This window comes from Phanerochaete carnosa (genome assembly GCF_000300595.1).
Source record: "Phanerochaete carnosa HHB-10118-sp unplaced genomic scaffold PHACAscaffold_2, whole genome shotgun sequence".
In the NCBI taxonomy this organism is placed as follows: domain Eukaryota; kingdom Fungi; phylum Basidiomycota; class Agaricomycetes; order Polyporales; family Phanerochaetaceae; genus Phanerochaete; species Phanerochaete carnosa.
The window spans coordinates 1,247,530-1,269,909 of NW_006767629.1; the positions used below are offsets into that span (position 1 = coordinate 1,247,530).

The window sequence follows — 22,380 nt, forward strand, 5'->3', positions numbered from 1 at the left end:
CAACTCAGGCGGGGTAATAGACCGGGCGCTTCGTCTGTACAGAGTGGTACCATAGGTCCTGCACATTCACTGGTATTTGGGGTCCGCAGTATATGCTGGCGTTCGCGGATTGCGTTCGCGCCCCATACCTCCATCTCGTCTCGACACCGGCTTGATAGTGAGTGCGACTTGTTACGACGTTCAGCAGCACACGTAGTAACATGGTAAGACACCGCTCGCGTTCAGCATCGCCGCAAGCTCGAGACCGTGACCGGGACAAACAGAGAGACCGCTACAGGTCGAGGTCGGGAGAGAGAAGCAAGCGCGACAGGCGATACGACGACAGCGATGGCGAGCACGGGAGCCGCAGGCGGCACAGGTCGAAAAGCAGGTCGAGGAGTAGAGATAGAGATGGCGAGCCTTCGAGACGGCAGAGGGACAGAAGTGGCAGTCGAGACTCGGACAGGAAGAGGTATGTCTTTCGCCTGCTGTGCACGTCTTTGTCTCTGACAGTACCGTAGACGAAAGCGCGACAAGTCTGAGGAGCGTAGGCTCAGAAAGCTAGAGAAGAAGCGCATCAAAGAGGAGGACGAAGCACGCCAGGTTGCCGAGCTCAGCGTGTACAGCGCAACCGACAACCCCTTCCACGATGTTAATCTCGGGCAGCAATTCCGTTGGCACAAGAAGAACGAAAAAGAACGCAAACAAGGTCTATCCGCTGCCGAAGCCGCACGCCGTGACGCCATACGCCGACAAGAAGCGAAAGACGAACTGGAAAGACTCAATAGACGGCGTGCGGAGCGGGAGGCTGAGCAGAGGATCAGGGAAGAGGAGGAGATTAGGATGCAGCGGCTGGCCGAGTCTGCCCAAATGTCAGAGTGGCTGTCAAAGGAGGGCGACTTTGAGCTCGAACAGGAGCGAGTCCGGGCAACTGTTAGAATCAAGGAAAAGCGTGCAAAAGCGATTGACTTTCTTTCTCTCAACCTGCGCTATGTCAACCCTCCCACCGACAGCGAGGATGATGACGTCAATGACGAAGAGCTCGAAATCGACCTGGATGAACCATATAATATCCTGGAGGTACGTCATTCTGCCCTGCCTCCAGTATCTCACGACTCACAGAGTTGCAGAACCTTACGCCTACCCAAGTAGAGGAACTTCACGACGATATTGAGCGTTACTTAAGTTTGGAGAAGTCAGAAGTCAACATCGAGTTCTGGACGGTAAGCCGATACTCGAATTCAAAAGCGAACGACATGCTAACTGTGTAACAGAACATGATGGTCGTGATCAAAGATCAGCTAGACCGCATCAAGCAAAACGAGCGGCTTGGAGTAGAGGTTGCAGCTGCCGTAGAAACTGATATTACCGCTCTCCTTCAGGGCAAGTCCTACGATCACCTTGTCGCACTGCAAAAGTCTATTCAGACAAAACTCACGAGCGGCGAGCCAATTGACTTCGAGTACTGGGAGAGTCTACTCAAGAAGCTGCTTGTCTGGAAGGCGAAGGCGAAGCTGAAGAATCTGCACGAGGTTGTTGTACGCAACAGACTCGAGCAGCTGCGCAAGCGTCAGCGGGACGAGGCCCTGCAGGCGCAGGAGGAGCTCCTCGCAGGTGTCGCACGCTCTGCTGCTCGTGGCGAGCGGCCAAACGCTGTCACCGAGAACGCGGAGCAAGTTAACGAACCTGCCGAGGATCAGGAGCCGTACGACAGGTCGATGAGCCCACACCTCATTGATATCACCAAACTTCCATACGAGGAACGCCAAATCGACATTGTTACTGAGCTTGAGGACTTGCGTATATTGGTGAGTGGTGTTTTCGTTACCTGTCGTGCGGTCCCTGCTGAACAATCCCCATAGCTTGCCCAACGCCGCTCTGTCGCCTCTTCGAGATTCGTCCCACGCACAGCCCAACCAATCGTCGAGACGCAAGAGACAGGCGAGACTGCAAGCAACGCCGACCTCGCGTCCGAAGCATTGTATCGCGCCGAAGCAGAGCGCGAGCTCGACGAAGAAGAAGAGCTCTTCAATGTTGAGGAGAGCCTGCCGAACCCTACGAGCTACAACTGGGAGGACAAGTACCGACCCCGCAAGCCACGGTACTTCAACCGCGTGCACACCGGATACGAGTGGAATAAGTACAACCAGACGCACTACGACACAGACAACCCGCCGCCGAAGGTCGTGCAGGGATACAAATTCAACATCTTCTATCCGGACCTCATCGATAAGTCTAAGGCGCCGACTTACAGGATTATCAAGGAACCCGGCAACGATGAGACGGTCATCCTGCAGTTCAGTGCTGGCCCGCCATACGAGGACATCGCTTTTAGGATTGTCAATCGCGAGTGGGAGTTCTCGCACAAACGGTACATCTCTAGATCTATTTATGCTTATATGATGCTGACTGTGGTTGGTGCAGTGGTTTCCGAAGCAGCTTTGACCGTGGATGCCTCTCGCTTTGGTTTAACTTTAGGCGCAACGTAAGCCTCCATCACTCTGCTGTGATTAGCTGTTCTGACCACTTCCTCAGTTCTACCGCAAATAAATGTTGTATTCTACCTTTCCTCCTGTGTACCATAAGTTGTAGTCGATCAAATTGCTCCTTGCTTGTTGAGATTTGTTCGGGACATGAGCCAGATGCGCGTAAACCTACACTCACTGATGATTACTACGTTACAAGGTATCGTTATGACAAGGGAATCGTGTATGATACAAAGTCAAAATTTGTGATATCGAGTTCCTAGCACACGAAAAATGGGCAAACTATACCCGCACGTTCTCCCCAGGTGGCGGCCCTTCGATATCAACATGCCCTTTCGCGTCCATTCGCGCCCCCTGATCACTAACCTCAATACCATGCGCCCTGTCCTCGCGCTCCTCCATCGCAAACAATCCAAGCTTATCGCGCGGAATCCACACGACGCGCTGTGACTCGACGGCCGCGGGATGCGCAAAGTCCTCGTATGTCGAGGGGTCTTCGTCCGGGCCACCGACAGCACCGTCGTCGGTATACGTCTCGCCTGGGCGCTTGGCGTCCTGCGCGCGGGGGATTGCGGGAGCCTGCGTTTGGTCCGCGAGACTGAGCGGGATTGCACTGATGAGCGGCCAGTAGGAGTTGTTGAGGGTGAGGTGGAAGAAGGCCTGTGTCATGTTAGCTACCATGGCGAGTTCAGAATGCAAGAGAGGTGCATACCGTGAGCACGATGAGGATGATCATGAGGACACCTTCGGGGAGGGCACTCGGCTTGCCGTTCTCGTCGCGTGCGAGGAAAAAGAGCGCAGCGAGGCAGATTTGCTGCAAGTACAGGCCGACGAAGACGTGCTGGAGTGCACGCGGGTAGAAGAGGCCGCCAGAGTCGCCGGAACGGGGCTGGTCCAGCTGCCACAGAAACAGGTACTTCCAGAGGAAATAGAAGAGTAAGAAGGTGACGAACGCAAGACCGTTGATGATGGGGGAAATGACAGAGTAGGTGATAGCTACGTTGAGAGCGATAGTCAGCATGGCATTTTATTTTTCAGGTACGGGACTCACTGATAACGACGAGTAGTGTAGTGCTAGGGAACAGTGTGCCGAATGAGACGCTTCGAGTACCGTATTTGACCTTGTACACGCTGCGAGGAGTGCTGCCAAGGATGAAGAGCTTCAGATAGTACATCACTAGGGGCGACGCCTGCAGGAAGCCGGAGGCCGTCCCGGAGAGCCCTTGCAGGACAATATACCTGCGGACGAAAGTCAGTAATAAAGATGTGATTCAAATGATCGTGGTGCGTACGTCAGGAAGAAGTTCGAAGCACTAGGCAATTCTTGGGCCAGGAGTGTCGGGATAGAGCCGACGTTGTTGATAAGTCCCGGAAGAGCAGCGACGATACCGGACGCCAGAGTGACAATCAGGAAAGAATGCTACATCTCTTCGTCAGAGGCCCTGCTTGATCTAAAGCCATGAACACTCACGATAACTTGGAATAAAAAGTATCGCGTCATCAAGCTCAATTCGATGGCGGTCTTCGTAGGCGTGCCTTCGAAGCGACTCAGCATCCTGAGCACAATCGGCAGGAGCAGCATAAGGACAGCGAGGAGTGCCGGGGGAAGGATACCGGAGATGATGCCGACGACGACACCGGGCAAATTGCATATCCATGCGAGCCAGCTGGCGGTGTCGCACAGTGCGTGAATGTTTGACACTGCGCCGACAAATGCGACGGGAATGGCCCAGAAGATGATGAGTGCGGCAGTGGCGGCCCAGCTAATAGCAGCGCGCACACGGGATTCGTACGGGTTCATGCCGAGGTTGCCCCAAATGACGTCTGCAGGCGCGACGTTCATGTAGTGCGCGGACATGCGGTACGGCATATGGTGTGTGAGGGCCTGCGCCGCGAGGTGCGCTGCGAGCTGGTTGTTAAAAAGGATGAACGCAGCGTTCGAGGGCGGGTATGTCTGATCCTCCGACATCGGCTTCAACGCATCGGGTTTGCTCGATGGAGCGGGAGCCATGCTCGAAGACTTGCTGACGTCGTTGACAAGGGTGTTCCGCCGCTCGTCGAGTGCGGAAGACGTATCTGCAATCTCGGATCGGGCCCACTCTATTGAGTCTAGCTTCTTGCCAATTAGCGGAAGGGAGAATGGCAGAAACGAGAACGGCGGAAGACGGTGGCTCGGTCGCTTCTTGCGAGGAACGAAAGTGTCGATGTCGTTTCGCTCAGTGTCGATGGTAGAAGTGTCAGTGAGCGGACGGTCGTCGGTAGACTGCCTCTTGCCCTTCTTAGCTTCCTTCTTTGCCGCCTTCTCGTCCGCCTTGATGTGTTTGTTGTGAAGTTTGACCGCTTTGCGCAGCAGTGCTGTCTCTGCAGATTCGAGCTTGTTGCATGCCTTCAGACGGCGCTCGTAGAGCTTCGGCATATCCTTGAGATCCCTACATTGACCATGAGATATGGCTCGCGCAAATGCTAAGGTGCCCACCTGTTGAGCCAAACCTTCCGCACGCCACCGGGTAAGACCGAGAATAGATCTGTCAACGCAGCCTCTGTGAGGTACCTCTGAGGAATGCCCGTGATCAGCACTGTGCTGGCTTGCGCCGACTTTGCGTTCCGCGGATCAATTAACCATCGTTGACGAGTAACAACAAAGTGTTGCATCTCGGCACGCAAATTCCACCAGATCCAAACTGGGTGTCCGCCATTAGTATGCTCCGGATATTCGCACGTATGGACACTCACACGTGAAAAGCCAAGCCATTATGATGTGTGCAGCATATCGTGCTTGGTCGGTATTGGAGATATTGCCAAAGACGAAGATATCGAGACCTGAGTGCCCAGCGACACCAGTGTTGACGGAAGTCACAGGCATGAGGACTATCCACGACAGTATCCAGATAGGGAGTAGTATCTTGACTGTCATGCGCAGGAAACGAACAAAGAAGTAGGCATCCATTCCATTGTGTTCTTTCACTAGCTCGTAGTCAGCCCTGAATACCGCAAGCGGCCAGGCGAACCAGCGATCCGTGAGCGATTTTGCCTGAATTCTGTGTGAACGACTTGTCAAAGGGAGAGAAGGCGAATGCAGGATGGACGAAACTTGCCCTTCGGTGGGAATATAAGTCCTTGGCTGATATATCGCAGGGAAGTGGGGTCTTATGAGGGTGAAAGCTGCGAGCTCTGCCAGGAAGACGATCAGGTTGAAGACTAGCGCGGTGACGAAAGTATCCGTCGAGGCGCTGTTGGCGCTGCCGATGCCCTGTGAGGACCTTGGCATATCGACCGATTAGCTCGACGGCAAAGACAAGAGGCCGGGATTAACGCACATTTTGGCAGCGTGGATATCGGTGTTGAACGTTGAACGTTGAGAGAGGGAAACTCGCGGTTCTCGAGAGGACGAGCGGATCGTTTTATACGCTCGTGGCTGGCATGGACGTCAGCCTCCACTCCTGATCGCCATGCCCTTCGACGAGCCGAACAAGGATGCATATAGGGTGCGCTCCATCGCACTGAGCAGGCGTAATTTAAATGTTTCCGCCCTCTACTCCACACTAGGAACCGGGCATGAGCTTAACGACGGAATGGTGTACTTTTCAGTACACTCGATGCGTCTGGTTCCTTAAAAGATCAAAAGATAACCTGGGTGAGACGTGGCTAATGTACAGCACAGGAAAGAGTGGACTTACCGGTAGGAAGACTGAACCCTCAGGCGGGCGCTCCCAATTCAGAAAAATTCCGTTCTACCGTGACGTCACAGCCCTTGAGCTTGAGCTTGAGTAGCAGCACAAGTCAGCCTCCGACAGAATATTACTTGAGAATGTCGAGTAGTATAATCCCTGATAATCTCCGGCCGCGGGCACAGCACTGGCAGGTATTAGCATGGGCGGTGCAAGCTGTGTAGCGCGCTCCGCGCCACAAACGCAATACCTGGGATGGCACGGCACTTTGACGCCGAGTTCTTTGTTCCTACGCATTCAAATACCACAGACCCGCCCTGCATATCCGTCCTCCCACTTTTCCTTCCCCCACCATGCATCGATGCTTCCAGATATCTGAACTTCAGATGCTCATATTCGAGTTCTGTGCCCTCGGCGAGCCACGTGCGCTGGCTGTCCTCGCACGGACGTGTCGTGCATTCCAGGACGCCGCCCTCGAGATATTGTGGCGAGAGCTAGATGATGTCTCACCCCTTATCAAGTGTCTCCCAAGCCAGTTCTGGACGGAAGCGAAGGCAGCAGCACCCGGCGGTGTGCAGGTAACGACCCTGGTAAGGTGCATGTTCCGTTACCACAGACCCCGAATTGCTGACGCGTTCATATCAGCAATTAGTGGGCACCCCACAGCCAGCACACTGGCAAAGGATCCATACATATTCAAATCGGGTTCAAAAGCTCACGTTCAGTTACCAACGTTATACGGAATCGGGGGCCCTCTATCGCGTATCGTGGGCAGCTTTGGCTGCGTTTGCACGATATGTTCGCAGGCGCCCCGGTGGCTCTCCAGGGCCGCTCTGTTTAGGTCTCCGTGCGCTGCACGTCGAGTACTACGACCGCAGGAAGGTCTACGTCACAGAATGTTTCCCCTACCTTGCCGGACGGGCACTACAAGAGCTTCATCTCTTCTGCGACGGTGGTCCAGATGGCACCACGCCGATAGATACTTTGGAGCTTTCAAGAGTTATGCCATTGCTTGCATCTACGTCACCCAATCTTCATCACATCTCCATCCGCGACTCGCGAGAGCACCCAAACCATGATCCCTGTAACGGAGTCGGTACCTTACTCGGCAAGCTGCAGCACTTGCAGCATTTCACTACATCCATGACTCTGGAGAAACAACACATTGCACATTTGGCAGCCATGCCTACGCTCAAGCACCTATCCCTCGCCTTTTTCATGAGCCCAACAGAAAATACATTCCCATCCGAGAGTCTGACGGCTGCTCCTCGGTTTCACACACTGGAGACACTCTTCCTAGATGTCAAACAGCTCGATCTTGCTACGGGCTTCCTTAATTTGCTCGGATCACCCTCTTTACACAAGCTCCGCATCACCAGCGTTATGTGGCAGAGCGACTCCGTCGTCGAGAAGTGTTTCAAAGCTATCGCCCAACAACGATGCATCCGGGAGCTGACTGTCTGTGTTGCGTCGGCGTCGACCAGTATATTTTCGCCAGTACCACATGGACAGAGCAGCATCAATACCCGAACGATATCGATGCTCTTCTCCCTCAACAACCTGCAGAACCTGAGCCTCAATGCGCTCGATGGTGCGCGGTTTGAGACAGACCTCGAAGACAGCGGCGTCATCGCGATGGCCGAAGCGTGGCCACAGCTGCGCTCGCTGACGATTGTGCAGGGCTCGTGGGCGCCCCGTGGCGTGCAGCTCGCGCCGGCGCGGATGACGATGAGCGCCCTCCTCGCGTTGCGCGACCACTGCCCGCATCTCGCAGGGCTCTCAATCAGCCTCGATACGACACGCTTTGACATGCCCGTGCTCGAGGCGGCGTGCGCGCACGACCGGAGCGTGGGCCTGGCGCTGCGGAAACTGAACATTGGCGCACGGAGCACACCCGTGAGCAACCACTCCGTCGCGGCACAGGTCTTGCACGGCCTGTTTCCGAACCTGCGGAATATACACGACGGGACGAGCGTCGCGTGGGACCAGGAGACCTCGGACTGGCAGGAGGTCAATGCCATTCTGCGCAAGCTGACACAGACCCCGCCTTCGAAGTCCGAGTCGCTCGACTCGCACTTGACTATGGACTGTGACGATGAATGAACATGGGGTTACTACTCACTTGTGTAACGGTAAGTCTCGTTTCGCCTTTTTGTATGAATCACATTTTGGCTTCAGAATATATGTATGGGTCTAGCCACTTTGAGATCTCAAATTAAGACGCTTTGGGTACCTGATATTTAGACTAGACTTACCGCACCGTCACCCGTTGGTTGCCCTAATTTATACCCTCGCGTTATCCCTGAGCGTGAACTACAGAAGCTTAGCAGGCCTGCATCGTAGATCCAAGTGGGCTCGCACTTTTTCCGATGTTTACCCGCAGTGCTCGTCCGCCTATGTCAGCTGATAATCGATAATGATCGATACTGTACGTGCCAACCTACATATGTGCACTAGTGCACGGGTACTTATGTGAAGCATTCGCGCACGACCTTCACGAAGTCCTCCGCAACGCCAGCATGGTAGCTGACTCGTCTCCGCCAAAGTCCACTGCGCCATACATCCGACGCGCAACGCGCGATGACGCTCCCGCGCTGTCCTACATCTGCCTCGCTACCGCGGACGCCGGCAAGTCCGCCGAGGGTTTGCACTCGTGCAGAGAACTTCCGGGGCTGATATTCGCGGGGCCGTACGTGCATCTCCCCACGGGCCTCGGCTTCGTGCTCGTCGACCCGAACAAGGGCGGGACGGGGGAGATCGTGGGGTACTGCCTGAGTACGTGGGACACGCGCGCATTTGAGTGCGGCATGCAGGAGACGTGGCTCCCGCCGTACCGAGCGAAGTATCCGCCCCCCACTGACAAGCTGCAGTCCGACGCCACGCCGCGCAGCTTCACGCCGGACGACGAGCGGTACATCGCGCGTGTTCACAGCACTAGCGCCGAGTCGGATATATGCATCGCGTTCAGCCCGGCACACTTGCACATCAATGTCTTGCCCGCATACCAGCGCCAAGGATGGGGAAAGAGGCTCATCGGTGAGGTGGTGCGGTCCTTGAGGGACGAGAAGGGGCTAGACGCGGTTTTCCTCGGGCTGGACCCCAGAAACGCGGAGGCGAAGAAGTTCTATGCCAGGGTTGGATTCAAGGAGATGCCGAAGGCCCCAGGAATTATCATGGGACTGAGGTTCGAGGATTGGAAAGATTAACGTTAGATAGCTGGGGCGTCATCCTATGGTGTAATGCTCGGACGCCAACGTTCGGTCGAACTATCAGAGTATGTGCGCAAACTTACTGAGCTCTTTGGTCGATTGTTGATAAAATCTCCGCATTCCAGGTCAATGTCGAGGTAGCAAGCTGAGTTGCAATGGAATGAATATATATTGTGCTCCGGTCTTGCATTGCGTTGCAGAGTTATATGAAGAGCTACGGCGGGACACTAACATCAGGTATGATTTCGAACAGTTGGCAACCCTGGTAGTGCGTAGCCACCGCTCGTTCAATCTCCGCTGACTTGATGGACCTGATGATAGCCATGCCACACACGTAACAGAAGTGCCTAGATAACCAGTGAGACTTGATGGCGGCTTAGCAGAACAACAATACTCACGTGTAGCAGCCTGGAGACGTGCACTGCAGCCAGTTTAGCGTACCGGGAAAATGTACCGAGGCTGAAGTGTTCTTACCCTAAGATGATTACACCCTTCTATCTTCTCTGCGGGCGTTTGGCAACCTAAGGTCGTAATAAGTGAAGCCCCGAGTCATAAGCAGCTTCATTCCTACCTGGACAGTACTTCCATCCTTGGGTTCCCATTAACCGCTGGAACTCCGCCGTGCCATCACAAGTATGCGTCTGGCCTATGCTGTCGATGATCTGACTACATGCCTTGCACCAGGACTTTCCGCATCCAGGGAGAGGACATGTGATGACGGCAACGCTGTCGAGCTCGTCTCTGACCACGAAGAACGACTTGTCACAGCTGGACAGATAAGTCTAGTATCGTTTATAAGTCCGACAGCGGCTAGATGCTCACCCTCGACAATGCATTAGAATTGAGAACGATGCCATCTCCAGCTCCACAAAAGTGGCGAACTCCTCCTCAGACAGCCCAGTTTGCTGCACAAACTCATTGCTGAGCACTGTCACAGTATTTGTCTTGTGAGCTCCCCGTATATGACGATTAACTGGTGACGCACCTGTAGGGTCTCGTTCGCTCTTTGTCGCGCTACACAGGGGACAGACGATGGGATACAGATGTTGTGCGATCTGGGACGAGATGTGACTTCGGATGCAGTCTCGACAGAACATATGTCCGCAACCATCGACTTGAGCAACGTCTTCAACGGAGTGCTTGTCTAAGCAGATGTTGCATGTGAAATTTTGCACCGAATGAAGCTCTTCATCGTACATTCGCTGTTGCGCAAGCGCGAATACGAGGTCGTCCATATTGTCGGCATACCGGCTGTTCGACTCGCGCGCTTTCCCGTCCTCGTTAGGATAACAGCCTGGGTCCGTGGATGGGGGCTTGATAACGAGGGGTTGTTGGCGACTGGGCGTCCAAGCGACGGCTAAGGCCGCGTCGTAGTCTTTTGGCTGTGGCTGGGACGGCGAAAGAGATAGAGAGGAAGCGTATGATCGAGCGACAGTGATGGCGCTGCTGCTCCGATGAACGAGCGAGGAGATGAGACTATCTCGCTTCGCAGACTGCGGGCCGCCAGGATGTGCTGCAGGATACGACCTTTTCGCCTCCCACCAGACACTTTGTGCACGTTGGGGCCTCTGGAGCATGGTCAGCTGATCTCGTAACCGCACGATATCCGCTTTCAACGACTCGTTCTCGGCCTTTAGCTGCGCCTGGTCAGCATGAAGTGCGAGACTCTCGAGACTTGCTTCCATGGTTGCGTTGGTCCAGTATTCCGCCCCTTCTTGCGCTGAGTCAGTCCGCGCGACGAATAGATGCCCCGAGAAATTGCCTAGCAGCTGAGCCTGCCATTCGAAGCCCCGGTCCGCGACGAGAGAGGAATCGTAACTGAGTAAGTTCGACAGGTACCTCGCTGTGGCATAGGCCGACTTGTTGAATATGAACGCCGCACTATCTGGATGAACGTCTGGACGTGGATGAGAATCGAATATGACGTAGAACTCTCCCTTGGGATGGTAGATGCAGAAGCAGGCAATGATCTCCGGCGGGCGAGTGATGACCGCACAGGAAGATCCCCCCTGCCTGATACTCTCGTTCTTGAGGCGCCTGGATTTAAGGTGAGCATACGATCGTCTTAAAGCACAAGGACTAACTCTAGCAGCCTCCCGAAGCCACTGTAGCGGCTTTGGCCATAATCTACCACTAGAAGGTTTAAGGACCGATTAAACATGGGTGACTTCGTAATATCTTCGACGTCAAGGTGCGAAGCACTCGACCAGTGTTCACAGACGCTCAGCACCTCCTGCGCGAAAGAGGTTAGTGAGAAGGACCATTGCAGCGCGGACGTCTACTAAGCACACTCACATCAGCTGTGGACTCCTTCATCATCTCCTCTAGGAGTGCGTCTCCGCGGAGGCCCGCGCGTTCCTTGAGAAGGACAACTCTCGCGCAATTCATCGCGGCGAGCCCGCATGCAGATGGGCCGCCAGCGCCGCTGTATTGACTACGCCCATGCGCAACGACATAGTCGACCAACTCTCCGGTGGCAACATTCTCGATAACGCTTTGGGCCATCGTAGAACAAGGTCAGCCTGGGTGAGACACAAGCCGCGCAGCGCGAATGATGTGCCGCATGCAGTCAACGCAACTGGTCAGATGCTCGTCGGCACTAGCCGCAATCTTGTTCCACGAGTTGATTGGGTTCTGGGAACTGTAGAACTGATGCTGCGGACTGACTTGCAGGGTCATGTATATGCTGAACTACTAAAACACAGTGGTACGGATGAGCTGCATACAGGCAGCGGCAGACGATAGTCGGCGTACCTTGCACGGCACGTTAAGCCTATTAAATATTTCTATAAACCTCCCCACACCATATCTCCTACCTCATCCTCCATCGTCTTCCGCGAATTATCCACCAGGTTCAGCCATCCGACGCCTCGTACTCGAACTCGAGAGTGGTGACATGCGCGATAACTATGGTAAGCGTGGTGCCACTGGGTATTGTACGCTGCCAATTTGACGTGTAGGAGCCAGTATATTTTGAAAAAGACATTCCGGTAGGAGGAGTATGGAGTGAAAAAGAACAGAGGCGAGGATGAGGCTGGTGGGATGCCAGCTGAGACGATGGCGGCACATGTCGGATCAAGCGCCACCAAGCTCGGCGGGCGCAAGCCTCGCACCGGCGACTTTACCTCGCTGTTTCATAGATGAACACGCATGAACTCAAAATATCGCAGGATCTGTCTGAGGACCATTTGTCATTCGCGGTCGCATCTGTCATCATGCTGGAGATGCATGAGGGCCGGCGACGTCACTTTTCAATATTCAACCTCAAAGTCACGCCCTCTGCTTCATTTTCTGCGAGGACGCATGAAAGACGACATCGACGTATATATCCTCCGACACTTCAGCGCAACCTGTCTGTTGGCTCATGCTGTGAGTCTCAGACTCTCTCGCAGCGTCAGATTGGATTAGCTTTTAGATTGTTCTAGAGGAAGTCCAGCTATCGTCGACACAACAAACCAGACCACAAGCTCTGGACTTGCGACGTTAGCCCCTAAACCGAGCGACATTACCTGTTCAAGGAATCGAGCTGCTATTGGCGGGTCGTCATCCTATGTGAGAAATAGTTTCACGTGCCATGATGCCTTGCCCTAGCCCCTTATATATCACTGCCTCAACCCACGCTAATCTCCTGTCTTCCTATCCTCTGGTCATACCAGAAGCTGCCCAGGACGACGGACAGTTGTATATACTTCGAGTCAGCTCCAAACATCTCAAGCATCGTTACATGCCGTCAGAAGCTTCTTCCGAAGTTTCCGAATTATCTATCAGTGACACCGAGTCTTTCGCGGACATACACGAGATGTCGCCCCCTACATCACCCACGCCGGCAAGTGCAGCGCCTGAGTCTGTGACGGCAGAGACCGGTGCCTCTGCACCTTCCGTTGTTCAGACGATTCCGGCTGAATGCAAGCACCCCAAGTATTACTTCGACGATGGTTTAGCTGTGTTTCTGGTGCGCGACACTGGTCCTTCGCGTGACTACCTTCTAATTTTTGCTTAGGTGGGAGGGTTCAGGTATTGCCTTCACCAGTACCTGTTCACTAGAGACTCGCCCTACTTCGCAAGTATCTTTGCTCATCGCTCGTCATCTGAGGCCCTCGACCTGGCTGACAAGAAATCCTCCGATTTTGACGCTTTCCTGTCCATCCTGTACTCAACGTATGTATCATATCTAGCCACTTTCACTATCACCACCTATATGCATATGTCGCCTAGATCCTATCGTTCGCCTAGTATCACTTCTGTGGATGATTGGTCGGCTGTTCTTCGCCTCGCCACCGAGTGGTCCTTCAACGGCATTCGCGGCCTCGCCATTAAACGTCTAGGGCCGATCGCCAGCTCTATCGAGAAGATTGTCCTTGGTTATTCACTCTCGATTCCCGAATGGCTCCCAGCGGCATACGTTTCGCTGTGCCGGCGCCCTCATCCACTTACTGCTGCGGAAATCAGAATGATACAGGCTGAGGACGCCGAGCTGGTCATGTCAGTTAGGGAAACTATCTTCCGCGCACGACTGCCGTTGGAAGCGAGCGAGATCTCCGCTCGCGTCGCTGACGCCATGAAGTCTGCCACGAAGACGGCAGCTTTCATACCGCCCGATCTTATCCCAGGGGTCACAAACATGGTAGAATCATCATCAGTCGAGGCCGCCATCGAGGATGCGAGAGTGCAGGATCTGCCTTCCGAGGTTCATCTGCAGCTCGATACTCCCACTCTTCTGTCTCTTATCTCCGACAACGACGGGGATATTGTCCGTCTTATATCGACACAAATTCCGCGTTCGATAGTTCACGCGGAAGCCATGACTCTCCTTGACGAGCTAACACCGGCCAACGTCGACAGCACGGCGCACACACTGGCCCAATGGATGAACCTCGCAAAAGAGGAGAGCGATTTTGCTACCATGACACAGGTCATTGATCTGATTTTCACCAAGGCAACAAGTGACTGGGAATCTACTCGAGCATGCGCCATATTGAGCGAACAACTTTCACACAAGGTCTCGACAAAGATCCAGGCTTGTAGGGTCTGGAAGGGCGATACGTTCACCGTGAATGGAAGAATTCTTTTCTATGAACGTTTTGGCGACAAATGCAAAACGGAAATTGAGAATATCCGCTCGAAGATAGAATCTGCAGCCTCAAGCTTGGAAATATCGGGAAGTACGCATCTAGTCCCTTCAACAAGCTTTTCGCGCACTACTTACCGTATTCTGCACTCACTTATCCTCGAAGCATCTAACGACGACGTGGTGAACGCACTATCTGTTGCGCACGAACACGAGCGTGCCATAGTTCGCTTTATTGGTGAACTCGTGGTGGCGAACCGGCTTTACCCCTGTACTGCCGGCCAATATCTCAACAGGCTGATTCCCGACGGCAAGGATGCGACTCCTACCGAGCAGCAGATTCAGCTCATTTGTGTGTACATGTCGATCGCTGGGGAACACTCATATAAGGGTATCTTCGGGATTCCTGAGCACATGGATCGGTACATTTCTCTCGTTAAGGCCGTGGACACTTCCATAGTTAGTCCGCAGACGGCTGCGATGATGAAGGTATGTCGCTTCCATGATCTCGGAGGGCTTGCGTGACTTATTGCCTTTTTTCCAGGAACTCCTGCGGATGCAACGCAATGGTCGGTCTGTGGCTACTTGATATAGGGCAACAGTGACAGAGTAAGCTCGTACTACGACTATGGAGGAAAGGCGGCACCGATGTCTCTGTACGAAGAAGCAAAGGGGAGTTGCCCAGGAACGATAAAATTTTATCCAGCCTTCCATCAATGTCGATGACGTATGTTTTCGGTCCCAGATATACCTGTCTACCTGTCCGAGTCGGGCCTGCACATGGCTCATCAGCAGGTCGAGTCGATGAACTGGAGGCATGCCGTCAGAGTTCTTCTCCACCGAAATGAGTATGTCTTACTCAACAGAACGACGGCGTTGCCTTCTCCAAAATCCGAAATTTAAATAGGATTCTCACGAGTTCCATCTCGGGGAGTGTCGTTGGTCTTCAGCTCGAGTACGAAGCGTGCTTGAAGCGCTCGAGGTGGGTCGGCACGGGCGCTAATTAAACTTTAGGGCAGGTCAGCACGCGGCGGTATATAGTGCCTTTTGCGGCCAACTTTTCTATGTTCTCGACCAACCGTTCATCGATTCTGTCCCGGACTCTTTGGTCTATGTGTGCAACACGACCTCTTTCCTTCATGAATCCGTATGAGACCTGCTGGAGGAAGCTCAACTTTGGTAGCGGTTTGATCTGCTTGCGATTTCCCTGCGACGCTTTTCGCCGATTCACCACACGCTCATGCCTAGGGACATGGCTCACAGTGCCTTCGTCACCTTTACTTGCGAAGTGGAAGATGGAGAGGAGCTGGGTCCACGCTTGACAACCCAATCCTAGCGATTGCTCCGTGGGTTGTCGAGTACTAAACTTGGTTTACATTCCCTCCCTGAGGTACCGGTATTTGCTAGGCTACGTACTACGTATGATCTTACTTCTATTGAGAAATAGAGACACGAATCTTCTCCAATTGTCTTGCCTGCCTTGACATCGACGATTTACCGGGCTCACGCGGGTCGCGTTTGACGAAGCCTCACATACGTTTGGACCTCCGTACGGGCGTGCCATTTGCGATGGCCTTCCTCTTTCTTCCTCCCTCGGATAAACGTTTTGCCTCACGTTTGTCTTTACTTGGATCCCGCAACGTTGTCGCTTCCTCCGGAGGCGCTGAATTTGCCCTCACCACGCTCTTCATGTTCTCCAACGTCCCGCTAAACTTCTCTGCCCAGAAAAACTCTCGCTTATACTTCTCACGCGTCTCTTTCCACTCGTCTTCACGGAGAATCAAGTGGCAGAGTCGCCAAGCTTCGCGCATCTCCAGCAGAGCTTCTTCAATGGCTCAGAACGGCATGAGGCGAGAACCTCTCCACTCGGAGGGTCGATGAAGAACGCCTTCTTGTTTTTGCCGCTCTTGGCTTCATGTTCGTGAACGAGATACACCAGGCCAATGGAATCCCCGCAGGAGAAGTGTGACGATTCATGGAATAAGATCCGGCAGATTGACTTCAGCTCATCAGGCAAGTCGTGCAATCTTGTTATACGGTTTAGGATGATGTCGACGACGAATGGTGCCCCCTACGATGAAGTGTGAGAACTAGGGGCCGTCGAGTGGGTCGAACGACGATGGCTCACCATTCCTATGTATGCGGTCTCCTTCACAGTCGCTCAAAAATCCTTCTGCCTTTCTGAGTGATTACAGCACTGGTCAGACTTAGATCGCGGTGCGTGAGTCCCGTGCACTCATATATCTGGCAGTGAGTTTCCAAGCCTGGTCACCGCCCCCAGCATCCTTGACATCTCCAGACACGAGTTTGCGAACGCCCAGCTCCAGGCGATGATAGGCCGCCCCTTCTTCGGTTCGTAGGCCATGTATAATCGTGTCGAACGTCCACACAGCCGACTCCTCTCCACAAACGGCCGTTGCACAATAAGGTCGGCGAACTGCAGGGCCACTTGCTTCGTCCACGACGCGAATGCTTCTAGGCAGATACGTCTCGGTGTCGTCAAGTCTGCATCCCGCAAGCGGGAGCCGCCTCGCACGCTGCTCCCCCTTCAACCATGCCTTCGTCTTATCCAAAATCTCTGATAGATGTTGCGGAAGTGCTTCTGTTTTTGTTTGGCGACCAACGGCACTGTCACATTCCGTCCTCGCCCCGCGACCGAGCACCCATGGTCGGGTGCAGAAACTAGGGCTCGTCGCTGTCGGCATCAGTGCACGGTCGATCAGAATAACCAGGAAGTTTCCGACGTCAGGTGGGAGCTTACGCTGCTCTGTTGCATGTCCCGTCGATTCTGCCGCCACGGCAGAAGACGAGGTTGGTGGAACCTTCCGTGCCCCGCCTGAGATGGCAAGAGAACTGCAGTATCGACGCCGCCCTAACGAAAAGCTGTAAAACGGATGGGGAAAAGTCCTTAAATACGAGGACGACGCGTGTCTCCGCTATGTACAAATGCTTTGACTCGGCGCACATCGGCGAAGGGCCGTCCTTTGTCGTGTCCAGAGAATAGATGGGTCCCGTCATGCAATCTCGGTGGCCAAACAGAAAGGATTTGCGCTAGAAGGAAGACAGTGTGTTACTCGACAATAGGCTAACTGATGCGCTTGGGAACTCCATCGCAATTAATGTGGGCTCCAGACAGATGATTGGTAGTGATTGGACACGAGCAAAGGGCTTTGACCGCCTGTGTCAACTGTTCTGTGATATTCTGGCAATTCCGCATACACTAGTGACTAGTAGTACTGCCGCATTAACAGGGCCATACTTCTGAAACATCTTAATAGGACGATTTGGACATATATGGTTTCCTACAAGCTGGCGAATTCGGGCTTCCATCCATCTTACGTTTGCCGTTGGCAGCGGCAAACGTAAGATGGATGGAAGCAGTGATAGGTCTGCTAGTATCTCGGCGACTCGCGGTTTCGAGCACAGCGAACTTAGTGTGCTGTCCTGCATTTCCGACTCACATAGCACGAAGCTGATCGTTCTTCGTTTTTGTAGAGCGATATGGATATCCGTCACTTTCGGTGTGTGGCCAGTTGTCCGCGCTGTCAGAAGGTCCAGGTATACGCGGAGCTTGGGAAGCGGCACCCTATGCATCTTTCAGCCCTCAATACACACGTACTAATGAACGAGAGATGGACAGGTCCAAAGATGCGTGCAGACATGTTGGCGGTGCCTGCTTATCCTGCAACGCTCTTGCGATATGACGTTGGTGTGAACTCCCGTCTTACTCATACAGCTGATATATGTATATGGAATGATGTTCAGGGTTCCCTGTGGGAAAAGGGCCTCTCTTCTCATGCAGAACAATGCCTGGTCCCTTTACTCAGCCGAATCGCGAGAATGGGAAAAGTTGGCCGCAGTGGCATTGCGACCATCTGGACAGACAAGCACATGGTTTGAGATACAAAAGACAACTTGCGATGTGCGCCCAGGCTCCTTCGCTGTGTGCGCGCTGGGATAATCAGGCCTCTAGCAAGCATAAATGCCGCTGCGACAGTGAGGACAACAGTCGCCCAGGCGATGGACCTCCCGCAGTACCCGCAACATTGATATGTGGGTACCCTCCCGATGTACAGGCCGAGCACACCGAGCACCCCGGTGAACCCCTTGCAACGAGCTTCGCATCGCACATTTGCCGCGGGGTCCCCGAAAATGCATACATGCCGTGTACACGTGGATATCAGGAACTGAAGCTCGTCGCGAGGAGATGACGTCGTGCGGAGTATGCTCTGGACCTTACAGAGTGCATGAAGTTGAGGTCGCATCTTGCATTGTGCGTGCATTAACTCCAAGGTACTCGCTCGACGGTTATGCACATCGCTTAGCTAGACGCTGTGTCAGCCACCCAATGTGTCCCTAGGTACGGGCTCTTTGTGCGCTCGTTGAGTGACGTGCTTGCCCCTACTGGAGGGGTTGCGACGGTTAATGAGTGAATTTTGGTAGCTTGTTCTACTCGGCTGTGGGGCGTATATGCGTGCTCAGCTGAATCGAGACGCGAAAAGCGAGCAAAGCAGGCATACTAACATTACGACCTTAGGCCATGGCTAGAAGATGGAATGATAGAACAGTTGAATGTTATGCAAGGATACGCGGACTTACTACGACCTCCGTGAACGGATCCCCAAGGCAACGTGCAAGCTTGCATACGTGGTTGTCGTATGCGACGTGCAGCGTGCTGTGCATTTGATGGGAGTTCAAGCAGTCGACGCCACCTTGTCGAAGGATAGGAATCACTAGGGCAAGGATAAATTGCCTCAAAAGCGCGACAAGCGTCACAGTGGCCGACAGCAGTCGCAAGAGCAGATCATAGCAAAAAGAGAAGAACCGATTTGGGCGCTTCAATATCACATTGTGGCGTTTCGGTATGATCCGACTCACTCTCACTGGTTGCAGTATTGCTCCGCTTCGCTTCAAACGAAAAAATCGCGAGAGCACAAAAGACAGGACAGTTATGTAGCCTAGTATAAGCTGGTCGCAGCAAATGCAGCAATGCTCACCTGGAATGGTGGTGGAGCCGCCAGCCAATCGTATGCCCGCTTCCCACGTCACGCGCGTCCTTCCTTTTCAAGAGCGCTCAGCTTGTGGCGTTCCGCCTCTGGTTGGCTGGATAGTCCAGGCATACAACCGCCCGTTTCGCCCGCAGCCACTTTGCGCCTGCGCGCGTACGATCGATTTCCTGCGGCCTATGATCCCGTTATATTGCGTCAATGATGTGTTCCTGACAAGCCGCAGCAGCGCAGCACCATTAGGCAGGAAGGTCACGCCCGCCGTGTGGTGAGCTGGGATGCCGCCGTTTCCTCTATCCGACCGCACCTTCTCAGGAGGACTGAGAGAGACGAGCCCCGTGCCTCGGCCGCTGACGACACCGCCCCTCTTTTCTTGTTCTGTCGCCGCGCACGTCCAGGCGGTCCATCGAGCACGCCCGCGCCGCACCTCGTCCTGCGCAGCCCGTTCTCGCTCGCACCGTTCGCCCCGCCTGACAGGGTCTTCCCCGCACCGCACATCCTCCACATGCCCCCCGCTGACACATGCCCCGTTCTTCATCTTCATCTCACAGAAAAGGGGTGTCGGGCCAGCAAAAATGCAGAAAAACAACAACAGCGGGGGCCTGCGGTTTGTTTGAACATTCCAGCCGCACTCTCGACCCGGGTCTCCCTCGGTCCCTCGTGCTCTGGCCCACCTCTCGCCCGCGCGGGATTGGCTGGTCTCGAATGCTCCAGACGCCGGCCCGCATCGCCGCGTTTGGCAACCCGCTCCCGCGCACAGAGCAGAGCAGGGGCGGGCGGCTGTTGGCGCCTTGGTGGCGGTTTTTCCGCTCTTCTGGTTGGCTCTGGTCTCTTGCCAACCTGCAAATTGCCAATATACCTCCCGGTGCACGTTCGCCGAACGGCGGTGCCGTCGCGCTGCCTCGTTTGGCCAACGTTGCGCCTCGGTTGAATTTGGCAGCTCAGCCGAGGCTGACGTTTGCATTCGGGGTGGCTGTCCGACAAAGGCTTCCTCGGACATCCGTAGGGCACAGCAGGATATGCAGAAATCTCGAAAGCGATGCGATAAATAATGCAAGTTGATACAAATACAAAATGGTATCAAAACAGGAAAAGATTTCAGTTCCATTGTCAACATCTATTTGCCGGGCCCTCGTGCTCTCTCGTCCTCGCCCCATCCATCCCAGTCTCGACGCGCCGCGGGCATACTTGCTAGTGCGAGCGCCGGCAGTGCAAGCGCCAAAGTGTTCTCCAGTACCACATTTGCAATATTCAGTGTTGTACTGCAGGGTGTGCACGGTGAAGGGTCCAGTGTCCGTCCACCGGTAAAGATGGGTATGTATGGTGGGGAGACACAACTCAGAACGACTTTCGATCCTGTGTGAAAAGAAGTATCAGCGACCTGTGCGAAACAACAAGGCGGAGATTGCAACTGACCATCCTCAAGTCATCAGCCAATCCACAGCCACGTCCGGCGACACTGCCGCCTAGCACACGGCACAGCCGCGGCCGCTGTCGCGGACGAGCTTCTCCATGCGCACGCAGCTCTCCATGCGCGCGTCGACGAGCTCGGCGAACATCTCGAGGAGGCGCGCCGCGGGCTCGGTGGGCGGGGCACGCGCGGGGCGCCGGCGTTTGTTCGTGGAAATGCCTTCGAGGCGGAGCCGCATCTGGTTCTTGCGGCGCAGCCAGCGCGAGGCCGCCTGCTGGTGCGCGGCGTCCGCCTCGGCGGAGGCGAGGGTGGGCGACGCGAGGAGCGATGACGTCGACAAGGCGGGCGACGCGAGCATGGCGGCGGCGTTCTCGGACTCTGGCTCGGCCTTGATCCGCACGCTGGTGCAGGAGACGTCGGAGCCCGCGGGCGAGACGTCGCAGGAGGAGGCGTTCGAGATGGACGAGCCCGTGAGGGGCTGCACGCCGGGGCCGTCGATGCCCTTGGCCAGCGCGAGCTCGAGGGCTGCGCGCGTGTGGTGCACCCAGTACTGCTCCTGCTGGTAGAATGACGTGAGGGAGTCGAGGAGGGTGGCAGTGTGCTTGTGGTGCGGGTGTGGCTGGTTGTGGTGCAGGTGGTGGACGTGCGACTGGTGGGGGACCAGCTGATGGTTAGCGCCAAGGGCAAAGAAAGGCGGGTGTTGGGAGGGAGGCGAGTGTGGCGGGGTTGGGAGGGCACTGGACGAAGCAGACTGTTCGAATTTGATGGTCATTGTGGTTAACTCTCGGACTTTGCGTCGAGGAGGATGCAAGTGGATGCGTATCGAGAGGGAGGAGAGGAGAGGGGAAAGATGGGAAGGACGAGGGCGGACGCACCTGTGGGATATATGTGCGAACGGAGGAGTCTCGACCAACGCTCTCGTCGTGACATGAACAAGGACCAGTGCCCGCGTCCAGGCCACTGTTCAGCGCGGGCCAATCAGCTTGGGAGCCCACCAACGATCCAGAGCGATCCAGCATCTCAGCCACTTCCCATTTCGGCCAGGCCAATGGGAATGCGTTTCAACGAGGAGCCAATGGCGTCCCTCGCTGGACCGTCCGTTCCTTGCGTCCCTCGCCTGCGTGTGGCGCGCTAGAAGCAGGCACAGGCTGTCGTTGTCGCTGTGCCTGCTGGACGGGAGAGGAGGAGGACGGCGTCGGTGAGGGCGGGGGAGAGCGAGGTGGTCGGTTGCCGATGGCTGCGATGGGAAATTGCGGCGCCTGGTGGATGCTTCGGAAGGAGCACGCAAGAGGAGCTGGTTGGCTCCTGGGGCCGTGGGAACGCAGTCCAGACTTTCCTCCCTTACCAACTGAGACGGCCGAGTGCGTCATCCTCCAAGGCCTTCCCATTGGCTCCCGCCCCTTGCCTGAGCCTGAGTCAGGCCTGGAGGCAGCGACGGGCACGGAGTCGTCGTGCTTGTCTGTCCTCGGACGTCGTCGTGCGATTGTCCCGGGAGCTTGTTCGTCGGCCTGCGGTAGATAAGAATACGTACACGCCAGCTATACCCGACCTCT

The 22,380-nt window shown here is 54.9% G+C and overlaps 5 protein-coding genes across 5 annotated transcripts; 2 read left to right on the top strand and 3 right to left on the bottom strand.

The window, feature by feature from the left end:
• The first annotated feature begins 181 nt into the window (after positions 1-181).
• PHACADRAFT_249317 (uncharacterized protein) lies at positions 182-2,541 on the top strand. The gene is made up of 7 exons (XM_007391610.1): positions 182-451; positions 501-1,059; positions 1,110-1,202; positions 1,254-1,787; positions 1,842-2,350; positions 2,404-2,464; positions 2,515-2,541. Exons 1-7 carry the CDS (start codon positions 201-203, stop codon positions 2,527-2,529), a joined length of 2,022 nt encoding a protein of 673 aa, XP_007391672.1. The 5' UTR covers positions 182-200; the 3' UTR covers positions 2,530-2,541.
• On the bottom strand, positions 2,499-5,733 carry PHACADRAFT_169556 (uncharacterized protein; the record flags this gene model as incomplete). The annotated part of the gene is made up of 8 exons (XM_007391611.1): positions 2,499-3,125; positions 3,178-3,461; positions 3,517-3,704; positions 3,758-3,885; positions 3,937-4,894; positions 4,942-5,146; positions 5,199-5,503; positions 5,561-5,733. 8 exons carry the CDS (start codon positions 5,731-5,733, stop codon positions 2,748-2,750), a joined length of 2,619 nt encoding a protein of 872 aa, XP_007391673.1. The 3' UTR covers positions 2,499-2,747.
• Positions 5,734-6,762: 1,029 nt separating this feature from the next.
• On the bottom strand, positions 6,763-12,748 carry PHACADRAFT_205278 (uncharacterized protein). The gene is made up of 8 exons (XM_007391612.1): positions 11,638-12,748; positions 11,427-11,575; positions 10,328-11,379; positions 10,165-10,270; positions 9,914-10,110; positions 9,817-9,863; positions 9,741-9,763; positions 6,763-9,689 (listed from the first exon to the last, which is right to left on the bottom strand). Exons 1-8 carry the CDS (start codon positions 11,845-11,847, stop codon positions 9,557-9,559), a joined length of 1,917 nt encoding a protein of 638 aa, XP_007391674.1. The 5' UTR covers positions 11,848-12,748; the 3' UTR covers positions 6,763-9,556.
• Positions 12,749-12,939: 191 nt separating this feature from the next.
• On the top strand, positions 12,940-13,786 carry PHACADRAFT_113348 (uncharacterized protein; the record flags this gene model as incomplete). Its single annotated transcript, XM_007391613.1, has 3 exons — positions 12,940-13,294; positions 13,343-13,500; positions 13,558-13,786. Coding segments are annotated over exons 1-3 (615 nt in total), but the record flags the coding sequence as incomplete, so codon positions are not given.
• A 6,589-nt stretch (positions 13,787-20,375) lies between these two features.
• PHACADRAFT_249324 (uncharacterized protein) lies at positions 20,376-22,068 on the bottom strand. The gene has a single exon (XM_007391614.1). It carries the CDS (start codon positions 21,597-21,599, stop codon positions 20,883-20,885), a length of 717 nt encoding a protein of 238 aa, XP_007391676.1. The 5' UTR covers positions 21,600-22,068; the 3' UTR covers positions 20,376-20,882.
• Positions 22,069-22,380: the final 312 nt, after the last annotated feature.